Source organism: Podarcis liolepis (assembly GCF_965112155.1).
Source record: "Podarcis liolepis genome assembly, chromosome: 12".
Taxonomy (NCBI): domain Eukaryota; kingdom Metazoa; phylum Chordata; class Lepidosauria; order Squamata; family Lacertidae; genus Podarcis; species Podarcis liolepis.
In genome coordinates, this window is record NC_139563.1 from 23,152,949 (window position 1) to 23,168,619 (window position 15,671).

General features: G+C 40.3%; 1 protein-coding gene across 1 annotated transcript in view; it reads left to right on the forward strand.

Moving 5' to 3' along the window:
* Nucleotides 1–15,671, forward strand: part of DNAJC1 (DnaJ heat shock protein family (Hsp40) member C1) — a 72,405-nt gene that overhangs the window by 22,600 nt on the left and 34,134 nt on the right. The window contains exons 4-6 of the mRNA XM_083467506.1: nt 3,106–3,271; nt 4,132–4,226; nt 5,243–5,336. Coding sequence (XP_083323632.1) covers nt 3,106–3,271; nt 4,132–4,226; nt 5,243–5,336 — 355 coding nt within the window. The remainder of the gene's footprint in view (nt 1–3,105; nt 3,272–4,131; nt 4,227–5,242; nt 5,337–15,671) is intronic.

Sequence of the window (15,671 nt, forward strand, 5' to 3'; positions counted from 1 at the left end):
TTCTACATGTACCATATGGAAAGTATATGATGCGAGTATATTTACATTATTATTATTTTTTGGCAACAACAGCAGGATGAAAGGGAGTGTTTTCTCCCCCTTTGAGCTTAGATTTTAAAACCTAATTTCTCTGCAGATATTAGATGGGAGTGAGTTCCACTGATTTTGCTGTAAGTTCCATTTAAATGTGCATAGATTCAGAATTTTGAGATTTTAAATAATTTAAGACTCTAAAGATATATGTTTGAAACAAGCCCATAAAAGTTGGGAATTCTGAAGCGTTGTGTTAAGCTAGCTAGATTATAGTGGCATTGCAGCATGCTGCATAAAGCTGAATATGGGTGGGCGAAATATATTTCTTTGTCCTCTTACAATTTCATCTTTACAGTTTACTTGAAGCTACAGTTGTGTTGTGGAATAAGCAACTAGTTTTGGTCTGTGGTTTTAATATCAAATTTCTGTTTTGAATATGAGAACTTATTTTTGGCTAGCTTTAACAATAACAACAAACACAGTGATCTCAGGTTTTACTTAATATACATTTCACAATAATAGTTATCTGATTGACGTGTGTGCATTATAGACCTAGCTCTATGTTGCCCATATTTTGGAAGTGTGCAAAATTAGAGCATGAATAAGATGCAAAGAGGACATAAAGGCAGACTGCTTTGTGATTTCCTTATTTGCTTAATTCTTATGCATGCCTCTGAAAGTCCATCGTAGGTGATAAATTGATTTCTGCAAATAAGTACTTTAATGAATCATCTGTATGCTTCCTAATTAACTAATTTGCTAAATGTGAAAAACAAGATTTAAAATTATCAGAGGATTCTGAGTAACTTAAGGATCATTGTTCATATGCGGTCCTAAAAATTAAACAGACGTCTTAATTTTTAAATACAGTGCTCAATTACCATAGAAAGGAGTGATTTATTTTTTGACAGTATATATTCTAAAAAGTGGGTTATAATAGAAGCTATCTTCCCTTAAAATGGCCAGTCGTGTGAGCCATAATGTTCATTGATAGTAAAATCAATAGAGCATTGATTCTGGAACTAAATCCTTGGAGACTTTTGTTCAGAATAGCAGACGTAGCCTGGTAAATACAGAGTGTGTTTAGTGCATGAAATTTTCATGTGTCAGATCTGGACGCATATAGAACAGATTTTTAATATATTGTGAATTTAAGTGTGGATTATCAAGGTCTATGATAGTTCCAGAAGATAAATATTTAGCATTTCACCACCTTATTAGTCCATAACCTTTAATGTCCGTCCCCCCATTCACTCACTGTTTGGTAGCAGTGATGGGGAGATGTTTTCGGTTTTAGTTTCAATAGTTTTAAAAGGGGGGGGGATCTATTTCATGCAAGCATGCTCTGTTTCATGCAAGCACAATATATATTTTAAAATTTTATTCTTTGTTCACTATTTTTACTTCTTACTTATGTTCACATTTTAAATTACTGATGCATTCTGAAAAACCCCATGGTATTGAAATAGCTAGTTTTCTTCTTCTTTTTGTTGCTCACACTAAAACAATTTTTCTAGGACATTTGAGACCCCCCCCCCTTCCCCTTTTTGGAGAGGAAAAACAGACATACTCCTATCCTTATAGGCATAGCTTAAACACTCTTAATCTTTTATAGTGATGGCTTAAACTAGACCCTAATAAATATGTATTGTTTCTGTTTTTATATTTCACATAACAACCGACAGAGGTGGCAAAGTTATGTAATATTTATCCTGTTAATATTCAGCAATGCAAATTAGCAGACTGTTTTGCTCTGACCAACAAATAATTAACCGTTTGTTTAGAACAAATGAATCAGAGGGCATCTTAATTTTTTTCAATGAAATCTACTTTATACAAAGATGTAGGGCTTTTTTTAAAAAAAGACATTTTTTTTAAAAAAAGAAATTATTCATTAATCTATCTCCAAGGTATCAATTTAATAACTATCAAAGTAGCTACTGCAGTTGTTGCATTTAAATTGATTTACACGTCAAGGCTGGCAGTTTAGCAGCTGCGCTATTATTCCGATCGGTCAATTTACTTGAGAAAAACCTACTACTGAGTCCTACTGACCTGCATGACAATATAGGCCCTATTTCTATTCCTGTAATTAGGCCTGCGACTAACTCAGAATATTTTTAATTAAAATATTTTGGTCAATGTGTTGCACCAAATTAGGCTTTTCAGTGCCGATTTAATTCTGGAAATAGCGTGATTAGAATATTCAATGAGTCGTGCTCCATTTAGGATTAATTTTAACATACAGTATTTTAAATGCCTCAATTCTAAATCTTCCTAATAATAGGCTTGTCAGGTTTCTATACTAAAAGTTATCTACTTCAGTGGTTTATGCAGTTAAGAGTTGTGTGTGCGTAAATGATGAGTAGTAGAACTGATTTCAAAAATAATAAATGTAGAAAGAATTTATTTCTAACAAATGGCTTTTTATATGAAACACGCACACAGAGAGAAAAGAAGGCAGAAAAGTAGCTAGAATAAAATGCAAACTTAGCAGCCTATAATGTTTCAAATTTCATTCTTTTAAAGAAAATGCCAATCACTTGTACATTGCAAGTCATTTCTAAATTAGTTTTCATGTCAAAGGAAAAAAGTTTAATAACGTTACACCTCTGTTCAACAGGGATGATGTTGTTTTTCCCCATATTTTTCTAAATTAAGGAGTCAAAGCTAGCAAATGGATTTGGTGGTTGTTGCTTCCCACTTAAAACCATCCCTTTGTAATTCTTTTATTCTGGGAACATGACCAATGATTGACAGGTAGGTTGAACATATGGTTCATTGTAGAGTAAAAACATTTCTCAAGTGAATCAATTGGGGGTGCTGTTAGAACAGTAGAGCTACCCTTTTTATGCAGTCGCTGAAGAAGATTCTGTTTACCAGGAGCCCAGATTAAAATGTTGTTGTTGCTGCTGCTGCGGGAATTTAATATTTTTGAAAAGTGGATGAGTAAAACAGAATTTCCATACTTTTCTCTCTCTTTCTCTCTCTCTCTCTCTCTCTCTCTCTCAAAAAAGCAAATAGGTTCATTTTAAATGCCTCATGAAAGCTTGTTTGTTTTTGCCACTGTAGGTATGATGATATTCTGATCAATGGGCTACCAGATTGGCGACAGCCTGTATTTTACTACAGACGAGTGAGGAAAATGAGCAATGCAGAGTTGGCATTGCTGTTGTTCATTATCCTCACAGTGGGCCATTATGCTGTGGTTTGGTCAATCTACCTGGAAAAACAACTGGTAAGCATCGGAAATAAGTTTTATTTAAAATTGCTGCAAAAGTGTTCATGACACCCACACCCTCTAAATTAGTTTCCTAGTAATTACAGACTGACAAACATTCCTCACTTGAATCCAATAACTGAGTATGAACCCCTCGGCAAACAAAACAAAAAAAAGCCTTTTAAATGATCTGCAACATTTAACAATAAAATGCAAACCATTTCGCTTTCTGTATTGGTGACTTTCAGGGATCTTTTTACCTAACCCTCCTTGCAAATTGCACAAATGCAGGTTTGGGGGTTCTTCCCCCCCACCCCCCCAGCTTCCATTCTTGATGTTTGAAATTCATACTCGCCTGGGCTTTTAATGTCTTAATGGAGGGTCCCCTCCCAACGCCCAAATTGAAGTGTCTTTCAAATGTGATAAATGTTCCAGGGTTAGAGTGGTAAAATGACAGAAGCAAAAGAAATGTTTTAAATGTTGCTTCCTTCTTGTCTGCCAGAAAGCAAAAGAGCAATGATTATTTACATGCAAAATTTGAACTTTAGCATCTGTTTGTTTGATTTTGTGTTTTCAGAGCTACCGTATTAAAGTTGTCATATGAGGAAAGAAGTTAATTTTTAAAAAAAATAAGAGAAACTTTGATTGCTGTAGATATTTGCGTGACTGGCAGAGCTGGACTTCATGTGTGCTTAAGGAGTGGAGATGCCATGGCAACAGTTATTGTTAGATGATTTTACTTAATCATGTAGCTCCCCCCCCCTGCATTTGCATAAATGCTGTTCTGTTCTGCTCTTAATTGGAGAATCTTCCTAACAATTGCAGAGCACATGTTTCTGATAACCTCTAACAGTTTCCCCCCCTCCTCTCTGTATTAGGATGAGCTGCTTAGCAGGAAAAAAAAGGAGAAGAGGAAGAAGGCAGGAGGGAAGAATATGGAAGAAGCGAAACTTGGTGTAGACAAGAATGAAAGGTGGGAAAGGAAGCGCTGAAATAGGTCTTGCCAGGCAGGCACATAAAAGTAGCAACTTCTGAATGTTTTGACACTTGGAAAAGAAGCTTTGCAGTGTTTGTTTAAAAAAACACACAAAAAATAACTTAAGCAATTGCCATTAGTTCTAATAATTTTTGAGACATAGCTGTGGGTTGATTGTATGAAATTAATACATTATTGGGGGGTGGGGGGAAACCAGCAGAAAGTGTGGAAACTTCTGGTAATTTAAATTTGGTAGTTTTTCACTTTGAGGGGAGGAATTAACTGCAAGGAGTTTATTGCATGCAGGATATTCAACGGGATCTTAATTTTCCAGACATATCTGCTGTTAAGGGTAGCGTAGGTTATAAGCTGGCACCGTTTGGCCTTAGAAGCAAAAAAGACATTAGGAAAATGTTCTCAGTCCTGTGATACAGTGCCCCCCCCTTTAAAGCCAAGAAACAACATGGGGGGAAATAGTGACATTCAGAATACTCCGAAAGATACCACCATTCCTTCTATTGATTCATAGAAAGAAATAAAGGGTTTAAATAGTTCACACAGCAGGGGCATGAACTGGATCAATGCAGGATGGAGAGCACAGACCATTTTGCCTGTCTTCAGTTCTGATGACATCAGTGAGTAATGCTTCAGTGAACTGCAAATGACATTAATTTTTATGTATTGGTTTGTTTATGCTACAGACTTCATATCTGGTTGTCAGCGCTTGTGACTGGTTTGGTGGTAGTTTCTCTCCCCCCGCCCCCTGTACTGAAGCCGTCAAAAAGTCTGAGGGGTTTATTCTGTGAGGTGCAGGCAAGCCTAATGTTTAGGAAGGCCCTCTGAATATATTTGTTTTATTGATTACGTTCTACATAGAAATATTTACATGGTTCCCATAGTGGGATGCTACTTTCTTTAGCCCTCATGTTCCTCATTGGAGGCTTTCATCGCAGTGTATGCAACAATACATATACACATAAATAACTGAATTGTTGTTATTATTATTTCTATAGGTTGCTAGAGAAGCCACAGTGGCAGGACCTTCTTCCATGCAAGCTGGGAATATGGTTCTGTTTGACAGTAAAAGCACTGCCTCAGCTATTTCAGGTAAAAATGCAGAGTTGTGTGTTTCCTTTTGTTTCCTTTTGTAGTTTTGGAAACAGTTCCACTTTTTGTTTAATTCTCCCACAGAACAGCATTTGGTTTTATTTTTAGGAGTCTTCTGCCTTTGGCCAAGTAACTATTTTGAGCCTAGAGAATGTTTCATAGTTGTAAAAACAGTGGAGCCCCAATGGTTCCCATATAGGAATGATAAACACTGAATCATTGAGAGCTCGGCTAAATAAATGGAAAAGGAGGGGAAAGCGTCACTCCTAAAATGAGACTTCTGAATCAGCAGCAGTGTGTTGAAAGACTTGCCATGTATATTGGACCCTAAAGCATTAAAATATGAGTAACTGCTCATATTTTATAGCATTGGTATATGAGTAATAAAAATACATAAATGTGAGCAGTAATAATTCAGGTTCCAAAAAGGTGGGAAAGCAAAGCATTATTTAAAAAGAGCGCATTTATTGTCATTACCCTGGTTTTTCTTCTTCTTCCTCTTTACCAGAGTACAAATTTAATAAATTATTTGAATGTCTTAATGCCTCAAACTGTACATTATCCTTGAGTTAGGGAGATGTTCAGAACCTAATTTAGCATAGTCTGCTGAAGTGTGTCTGTGTGTGTTCCTAAGACTTATAATTGGTTCTTGGCCAGTGTTATAAAACAGTACTGTACAGTATTACAAGATTGGTGCATTTGTGGTCAATTTATTAAGAAATTTATTAAATTTGGTTGAGGTGAGAAAGCAACACTTCTGTTGCCTAAGGTATCATTGTACAAGATCTCCTTTAATAGCTTATTAAGGCATTTTAATTTTACACACACTTCTCTGTATTTGGTATAGACCATGCAGAGCAAGACAGGTTAAGTGTCAAATCTGCCCATCATTAGCAACCTATTAACCCAGACCTTGATACTGTGCCGGTATCTACATGGATAACAGAGCTCTTACAGGCTGTGCTAGTGCTGGCAGATGTAAATTAAAAGCTAAGAGGACGAAGCAAAGGAGTAGAGGAGAAAGTTTTTAGCCGCTAAATCTCCCATGTGTGCAATGGATAGTTTTGAACTTGTGTGTGACTGCAAAGCCTCCAGAGAGATGGAGGACTTGGTAGATCAAGTCCATTCGATCCTTTGCTAGATAGACAAGCTCATGAAGAAACTGCTGGTTCCTGGTAGGACTTGAAACAGCTATGTCTAGTTGGAAAGCCCCTCTTGTCTCCTGCTCCTGTGAGCAAGTGAGAACAGGCTCTTTGATTGGTCCATGATGCATATCTTCTAGCTGGGGATTCTATTTTGACTTGTCTGCAATTGAGAAAGAAGTGTTGATAAGCACCACCACAATGTTGGCCTTCTAGTGTTGCCTTCCAGTATAGATCATAATGGGGATGTGTTGCAGAGACTGCTTAGTGGATAAGGAAGTTTGGTTAGAGGAGTATGGCAAGCTTCAGGGCCTGCATGGATGCAGTATGAGGTGTGTGTGTGAAAACCATTTTTGTACTGGCTCTCTGGGTCCAACCTGGGGAGTTTGGAATTCTGGATCTCTTAAATTCCTCCTTGTCCTTAGTGCTGGTAAATGCAAGACCGGTGAATAGATAATTTTGCCTCCAACCTAGTTGGATGAGATAAGTAGACATATACTAGCCTAACTTGTGTCCACCATCAACTTTGGCCAGAGATGTATGAGGTAGGGATGGTCACAATGCATTGTGGCTATTTTACCTTATACAGGTAGACTAGTTTTGATTGGTTGCCCCGGTGTTGGATACCAGGGACTAATTTGGATTATTTCCGAATACGTAGCACTCTTTCAGCTGGTGCGATCATCTTGAGACTGCTGTTTGAGATGCCCTGAGGAACTGTACTGGGTCACTCCAGTATCCATGTTCAGACCTCCTTGTCTGGTGCAGTTCATGACACTTTGTGACAGTTGTGTAGCTATTTCAGTTTGTATTGGGCCTTGCACATGTAGAACATCATGTGCTGGATTTGCTGTTCTGAGCGGGACAAGAATCTGTTGACTGGGATAGTAAGGATGGTCTACATTTGAAATGTTGTGGATTCTTCAGGTTTACAGAATCAGAATGCAGCAGAGGAAGTAATGAGAAATTCTGGAGAGAGGCTAGTCCACATCTTGGTCATTATATGGCATGACTGTGCACTGGTGTGATCAACATAGAGCTTCCTCCCCCCCCCAGGCCCCTCTTTTTCTCTTTTCCTCCCCCGTCCCAGATCTCAGCTCTATAATTTACTGAAGAGCTGGGATACATGGTACTTTGCAATCTGCTGCATTAGGTGAATATATCTTGCTAAGTTCTCCTAGTCGATGTGTAGGCTCTTCGGCTCTGATGGATGGTGATGCAACTTGAGTTTTCCATGACAGTTTTGCATGATTCTTTCATGGCAGACTTGCTCATGTATTTCCCAGTTACCGCAGTAAGATACTGCTGTTCAGTCAGAATCTATATCAGAAATGTTGAAAACAGCCTCTTCTCTAGTAGCTTGTTTGCATTTGATTTGGGTTCCCTCAGCGATGTTGATGCTGCTGAGAGTTGTGGAGGCTGTTGCAAGCTGTTTGGACTCATGGGGAAGACCAGTCCGACCAGACAGTGGTTATCTGGTTAGAAACATAAATGCCTCGTTGAAAGAAGTTTCCTCCTGCTTAAAGGATAAGGTGGAAAGTTGGAAATGTGAGTTCAGCTTTGTGGGAACAGGCACATGATGATTTGTAAATACTGTTCAATGTTGATATGGATAAATGGTAATCATTTGCAGCCTTAGGATTTGGTGTCATCAGTATGCTCTTACTTTCCTGCAATTCAGTTCTGCCCTTAGCCAGTGTAGGAGGTGATAGTTGGGTGGAGGAGGATGAATTAATTAAGGTGGAAGTGATTCTGGTGAGGAATCCTCAGACCATGTAGTGTGGGGTACTATGCCTGTGACAGGTGAGCGTGAAATATCCCAATCTCAGCAAGTCGCCATAGGGGTATGTTGCCAACTGTGTTTTCTATATAAGCTCTGTCCCTTCTTGGAAAAGAGGTGATTTTGCCACCCTGGGAAGTTACAATAGCCTGCAGCGTATTCCAGATGGCACTGCCCTTGAAGACGATTCAGAAGCTTTAGCTGGTGCAAAATGCTGTGGCTGCTTCTTGCTATTGGGATATCTGTATCCATCACTAGCCCCAATGCAAAGTGTGAGTTAAAGCATTTTGAAGCACTTTATGGTCTGAGACATTCCCACCTTAAGAGCTGACTCTCTCTGTACCAGCCCCTGAACCACTTGCATTTGGCAAGCCGGGTCTTGCTCCATATATTCTTATAACATGAGATTAGGACATCTACTGCTAGGAGCAGGACCTTGATAGTAGTGGCCCCAAGGTTATAGAATACCTTTTTGTTGAAGTTAAAGGATTTCTCCTCCTCCATCTCTACATTTTGATTTTTTTTTGGGGGGGGGAATGTATTGATCGCTATTTTGATTTTTTTGTAAGACCTCTTCATTTTGGCAAATCTGCTTGATATGACTTTTGTCAAGGAGAGAGTGGATTTGTTATTGAAGAAATTTTTAAAAAATTATTACAGTGGTACCTCGTGTTACGTACCGTCCCCCTTATGAATGCTGCGGGTTACGCACTCCGCTAACCTGGAAGTAGATGCCCCTTTGCCCCAGGATGCGAGCGGAAGTCGCGCTCTGGTGGCGCGGCGGCAGCAGAAGCCACCATTAGCGAAAGCGCATCTCATGTTACGAGTGGTTTCCTGTTACAAACGGACCTCCAGAATGGATTAAGTACGTAACACGAGGTACCACTGTACAGTGTTTTGTTTTTACCTGTATAAAGCTTCTTCCAGCACAGCAAAAGAAGCACTTTGCTGTTTGTTTAAGACAGTAAAATTCGCAGTGGTGAGAGAGGTTGGAGCGTATTTTTTTCCAGTGATTGGGAGGATGTTTGTTACTCCCTATGCCTGAAGGAAGCAGAATAAGGAGGGAAACTACATTCTGCAGCAGAGAAAGCTTTCAAAGGCTAAACCCCACGCAGAGAGTATTTGTAGTTTATCCTCAAGGTTACAAAGGCAGCGATGATAGCAGCAAGATTCCAGTCTTCAACATGAGGAGCAGGCTGTTGTAGCCAATGTTGTAGATAAAGGGGGCTCCTAGCAGCTAAAGCCGTGTGCTCCCAAGAAATCAGTCATGCACTGGGGCAAAGCACAAAATAACAAGCGTTATTTACCATGCCTAAACTCACCCCTCATTAAAGCACATTTGTGTGGGTTGAGGAGAGCAAGGTTACTTCCTTCCTTCAAAGTTCTAAGCAGCTGAATTGGTTTTCTTCTGACTGTTAAAGGACAGAGATGATTCTTTGTTCTTGAAACCAAGCAATGAGTTTCCTCCTTCCCTTGCCTCCCCCTGTCCAATTAAAACTGTGTTTTGACTGTGATTTGGTTCTAGAGGTCTCCTGCGAGAGTGGAAGTTGCCTCTGCTTGTTCATGGGTGATGTTTTCTCTTTCAAGACCCATCATGCCACTTCGTGCCATTCTGAAAGGCTTCCCTGGAATGGCTTTTGCATGCATGGGGGCTGTGTGGGGAGGACCAACATACAGGGCTGAAGCAGAATTGGGCGTCGGTAACAGTCACCCACACCCACCCCTTGTGTTTGAGCAGAAGCGCTTTCCATTTAACTCAGGATTGTTTTTTGGGGGGAGGTCTTTGGATCCAATCCTCTATCTTGTTTAATATAACATAAAAGAAATGTGAGTGGCGGGATATCCATTTACATGAATCACGTTGCAAAGCTGCTACCCGCATCTGATTGTCATTTATCCAACTGCACGTTTTTCATTGCTCCTGCCCCTTTTATTTTCCCCCTAACTGGGGGTTGCGGGGGGGGGGTGGGGGGAGAAAGGAGGAATACACGAAGGCACTTAAAATAATTAAGGTAGTTCTTTACTTGAGAAAACTGCTTTGTATGCATGTCCACAGGTTAGCCATTGTCATTTTTACTGTTCTCTGCTATGCCAGCTGTTCTCTGTTCTCTAGAGTTGGAAGAAAAATGGTGTGCAGGTTTCAAAGCATAATTTTTTGAGAGCTTTATTTTTAATTATTTTGTGGAGGATGGGGAGGAGGTAGATTAAGATGGATTTCTGATGCGCAGGGAACTGATGTGTACGTTTAGCAAGTGGGGGCAGCTGAAGTGCCATTTAGGCATGCTTCCAAATCTTTGCCTCTCAAGTGAAGGCGTCCGCAAGTCTTCCTTGCAATGGGATCTCGGGAGGGCATCTCAGGTGCATCGATCTCTCTGTGCATGAGATTTGCAAATAGTGGCACCAGAGGTCTTTCTCTGCAATCTTGCTTTTGTTTAATTTTGATGCTGAGGTTTTGTAGCCTTATTGGAGTTCACCAATTGGGTCTGCATTGCTCCGTGACAGGAGGAAGGAAGTCAAAATGACACCGAGTTGGTTCAAAGAAAGAGTTTATTCTGCTCTCCGGATAGCAGAAGGCACTTGCGTGGTGAGTCCACAGCAAGTCCAAAGAAATGACAAGTTTCATGCAGTATATATACCCTCCAGGCACCCTCTCCCTTCTTCCAACCACGTCAGCTTGTATACGTAGGTTGACATCACATATGTTCCTGCTCCGGCACTCTTAACCATAAAAGGGATTTCCTTCCTGCACTCCTGACCAAAAAAGGATATTCCTGTTCCTACTCCTATCTTGGAGCAAGAGGTCACTACTTCCGAGAACATGCTCTGGCGTTAGTCCCAGACTTGGGTCTCTGCGTCATTTGTGGTCAGGACCTAAGATATGTCTGTGTCTGTTCTACTGGTAAAGTCAAGGCCAGTCTTGACGTCAAACTGATAAGGGAGAGAGCTATGTTTTTGTTTTGCATTTGTTCAACGGCTAAAGTTTATGCATTTTAGCTAAGGAGAAATGGGGATTTTGGTGCAGTTTAGAAACTGCCTGCACAGTCAGTTTTGGTGTTTGGGAAACCCATTCCTTCAGTTTGAACCTGGAACAGGGGTAGGCAACCTAAGGCCCATGGGCCGGATGCAGCCCAACCGCGGACGGTCCAGGAATCAGCGTGTTTTTACACGAGTAGAATGTGTCCTTTTATTTAAAATGCATCTCTGGGTTATTTGTGGGGAATAGGAATTCGTTCATTGTTTTTTTCCAAAATATAGTCCGGCCCACCACATGCTCTGAGGGACGGTGGACCGGCCCATGGCTGAAAAGGTTGCTGACTCCTGACCTGGAAGCATTTCCTGGCAAAGCTCTGCTATGAATCTCTGGCCTCTAGAACAGGAGTGGCCAATCTTTGGCCCTCCAGGTGGTGCTGAACTACAATTCCCATCATGCTTAGCCTTTGGCCATGGTGACGGGAGCTGATGTGAGTTGGTGAGGTGCAGGAAAATGACGTTTCCTCGCTCTGTGATGTATTGATCAGCTGTCCTGCCATGTCCTGTGTAGAATCCACTCAGATAATTTGGGTGGCCTTCTATAGGCTAAAGCTACATCATCGGGGTGGGGAGAGGACGTTAGCCTAGCATTCCAAAAGTGTATGCTCTCAATTTTAGTTAATTACAAAAACTGCCTAGATAGCTGACCCAAGGAAGCCAAGCAGGGCAAAGGGAGCAAAAGGATATTTGCAAGGCTGAAATTGTAAAATTCCAGCCCCCCCCCGCCCCCATCCTCAGATTTGGTGCTTAGGTATAGTCTATTCATAAAGCACCACTAGCTTTACTGTGCATTGAGAAACTGGTAAGCACACTGCAACACATCAGGGGATTTGCAGAGAATTCTTCTGCTGTGCTTTCCAAAAGAGAATTTCCATGGCACTTACCCAGCCTGAGCTTTCCTTCTCTCTCCTGCATTGCCACAGTGTCTGAGGAAGTGGGAAGAATCCAGCATCACACACTTCTGAATCTTCTGTTGGTGCAAGCATTCCAGCTTGCCACACAGAATGACCCCCCCTCTGCCCCCCTCCTCTCCTGCATGGTTCCAGGAGTTCTCATGCCTCTCAAACAATTTTGGGGCACACAGAGGAGAAGGAGAGGGGGAAGCCCCATTGTCCAACTGGAAGTCTTACTCAGGGCTTTTGCAGATGGGACTTATCTGTTGAATCTCAACCTCTGTTTTGTTGGGAGGGGAGGAACCTTTTTTTTTTACCTTAGTGTCCCTCCTTTGAAGCACCAGTGAAATATTAAGTCCTGCTAAAAACCTGGTACTGTAAAATAAGTTAGAGGAAAACGACAAGCTGTTCTGTTGCTGTGTGAGACAAGAGTAATACTGCCACATGTTGAGAAGTGAAAATTGTTTGTGAACAACTGAAAAATGTGCATAGTATTGAGATGGGCTTTATCCTTTTGGGTGCTTTTAAAAATAATAAATCTGTATTAAAAATGCAAATTGATAACAGGTTCTTGATCTCCCCCTTTTATTAGGGGTAGAAAGTAATTTTTTAAAAAAATCAGAACAGTTCATTTTGAAAGCAATATATGGGTGATAGAATTGACTTCTACTTCCTGCAGATTTTATATGAAACCATTAAACATGAACTTGAATCCCATAATGCAGAGTTAGTGTTATTGCTCACAAAGGCTGCAGTCCTTAGCACTTCAAAGCAAGGGCCATTGACTTCATTGGGGCTTGTTTCCAAATAAGCCCAGTTAAAATTGGGTTGAAAGTCCATTAAAGAGCCTGGTGAACCAGAAGTGGACTTGCTTAAAGGAAACCAGTGCAAACTGAGAATCTAAAACAGAACACAGCGATTAGTTAGAATGAAATCTGTAATTAACTATCTGTGAGTGTAGTTGCTTCACTAAGAGATGCTCGTTGCTTCACTAAAACGAATGTTAAAACTGTGGCTTCCAAGCATGGGTCAGAGGGAGTGACTTTAAAAACTTGGATTTCTGAAGTACTATTGTTTTCCCTTTTTCTTTCGAAGAAGAATTCATTTGCAAAATGCAAGCTTGCATTCACTTTGCATCAAATTTCTGGATGCCAGCAAAGCTCTACTATGCATCTTTTATTTGGGTTACTACAGTAACCCAAAGCAGGAAAATTGCTACCTGGTTTCTACAAAAATGATAGGCCTTTAAAAGAAAATGAAGCTGTTGCATTACCTGCAGATCTTCAGCAGTGAAGTCTAGTGAAGACTTGGGGGGAATATACACCAGGATTTTCTTCAAAATTCCCAGTAAAATGAATGGGAGCAATGAAAGAGCATGGCTGTGTAATTCCTGGAGCTAGGGCAGAGTAATTTCCTAGTGGATTTGTGTTGGTAGAAGGCAGTTGCTTCCACTTCATAAAGAGATGTATAGACTATATAAATATAGCACGGTGTGATATAATATACTCTGCCTCCCAAAGCTGTTTCTAATTGTTTTAATTTAGTGTTTCACACAATTCTTAGCTGCCTTACAGAAAGGCAGGGTATCCATTCTCTTATAAATTAAAGGATGGCGATGGGAGAGGTTGGTTTTTGTTTTGTTTTTTAAAAAAGAAAAGAACACAATGCACACACCCAAAAAACTCAGGCTTGTATTCGCTAACAGGGAGGACTGGGTTAAACACCCTCAGTTGATTTCATGTAAACCTGAATACATTAATTATTCTTACGCATTTACTAGCTGGATGCTGTTCAAGTCAATGACCTGTAGGTGTTCTAATTTCATGACAACATTGTAATTACTTGGGAAAAACATTAATTCTGGAGATACTCGCCACTGTTCTGGAACAGTTTGCTGTTCTTGTTCTTGCTTTTTTCTTTTTTTAAAAAGGAACAGTCCAGTTAGCCAGCAGTCAGATTGTTGGTTTTGTTTTGTTTTAAAAAGAATCTTAAAAAGCTGAAGCGCATTGTCCTTGACAAAGCTGTTTAAAATGCCTCCCTTTTGCATCCTTAGCTATCTATTTGTGTGTTTCGTTTTAATTTACGCCTCTCTTCCTATTGTGATGTGAGGCAGATGGAAGGATTATATCTAAGAAACACATCGAAGGAGGGGCCCCTCAATTGTTACTGTATACTCAAGTAAACAAGGCTATTTTGCAGGGAGTGAATTGTATTTGAGCTTTGTTATTTATTTATTTATTTTTGCAGACCAGTAACTTGAGTTCTGCACTGCGTGAGACAAACCTTTCTACCTTCTGTCTTGCTCGGTGCAGAACTAAGAAGCTGGGTGATTTTATGAAGGGCAGATAATAGTTTTGCTTGAAGTTTGGGTGGTCAACAAGGAATATTGTCAAAGTTGTCACTGGCAACCTGTGGACCAGAATTGCTTCAGAGGCTAAATCCAAATTTTAATCAAGACTTAGAGGTCATGCTTTTTTGTCCATCGCTAAATAACACAAAATTGTTTTAAAAGATCAAAATATTACGTATCAGGTTTTATTTTGCATTTAATATCTTTCCTTTGGCATTGGATGTAGTGGTTAGAAGTAGAACCTGGGAGACAAGAGTTCAGAGGTCACTGGCTGACCTTGAGCCAGTCACTGTCTCTAACCCTAACCTACCTCACAGGGTTGTTGTGAGGATAAAATAGGAAAGGAAGAACCCCCACTTTGAGCTCCTTGGAAGAAAAGTGGTATATAAATGAAGTGAAAAAATAACAATAAATAAAAATTATGGAGCTTGATCATCCATGAAAGAGCCAAGCAGTGCAACAAAGTTTATTTGATGCATTTATACCCCACCTTTTTCTCCAAGGAGCTCAGTGTGGTGTATACACAGTGTTAGAAACTGAGATATGAAAGCTAGGAGCTAAATGGCAGATTAAACCTAGGTTATGGGTCTAGGCACAGTTTTTTAATAACAAGAATACAAAGCTGAAAGGGAATGAACTGCAGTTAAAATATTGTGTTCATTTTTCACATGGTCTAGTCCTTCCCCTGCCCCCCTGAAATCATAGGCGCAGTACTGCGTCCAGAGCTCAGAAACTGCTCGCATTAATGAAATTCCCTGTTGCAAAACGTGCCTAGAACAATGGGGGTTTTGAACGCTGGGTGTACATGGTTCTCTTCCTTTCTCCTTTAATCCCTGTAAGGTTGATTAGTCAGAGAGGCAGTGACTGGCCCAAGGTCCCCCATTGAGCTTCATGGCTGAGTGGGGATTTGAACCCTGATCTCCCAGGTCCTATTCCGACCCTTTAACCCCTACATTACCCTGGCTCTCTATCTCTTATCCATCTCTAACCCAGTATTTTGTACGCCGGTTCTCAGCACTGTTTACGGGAAGAGTATTTCGCATCTCCTTGGAATTGTCTGGTGAATAATGAAAGCAAACTGCAACAATACAGAAGTTGCCCATCCTTGATCTAGTGAAATGCATGGCAGAATGAAATGAT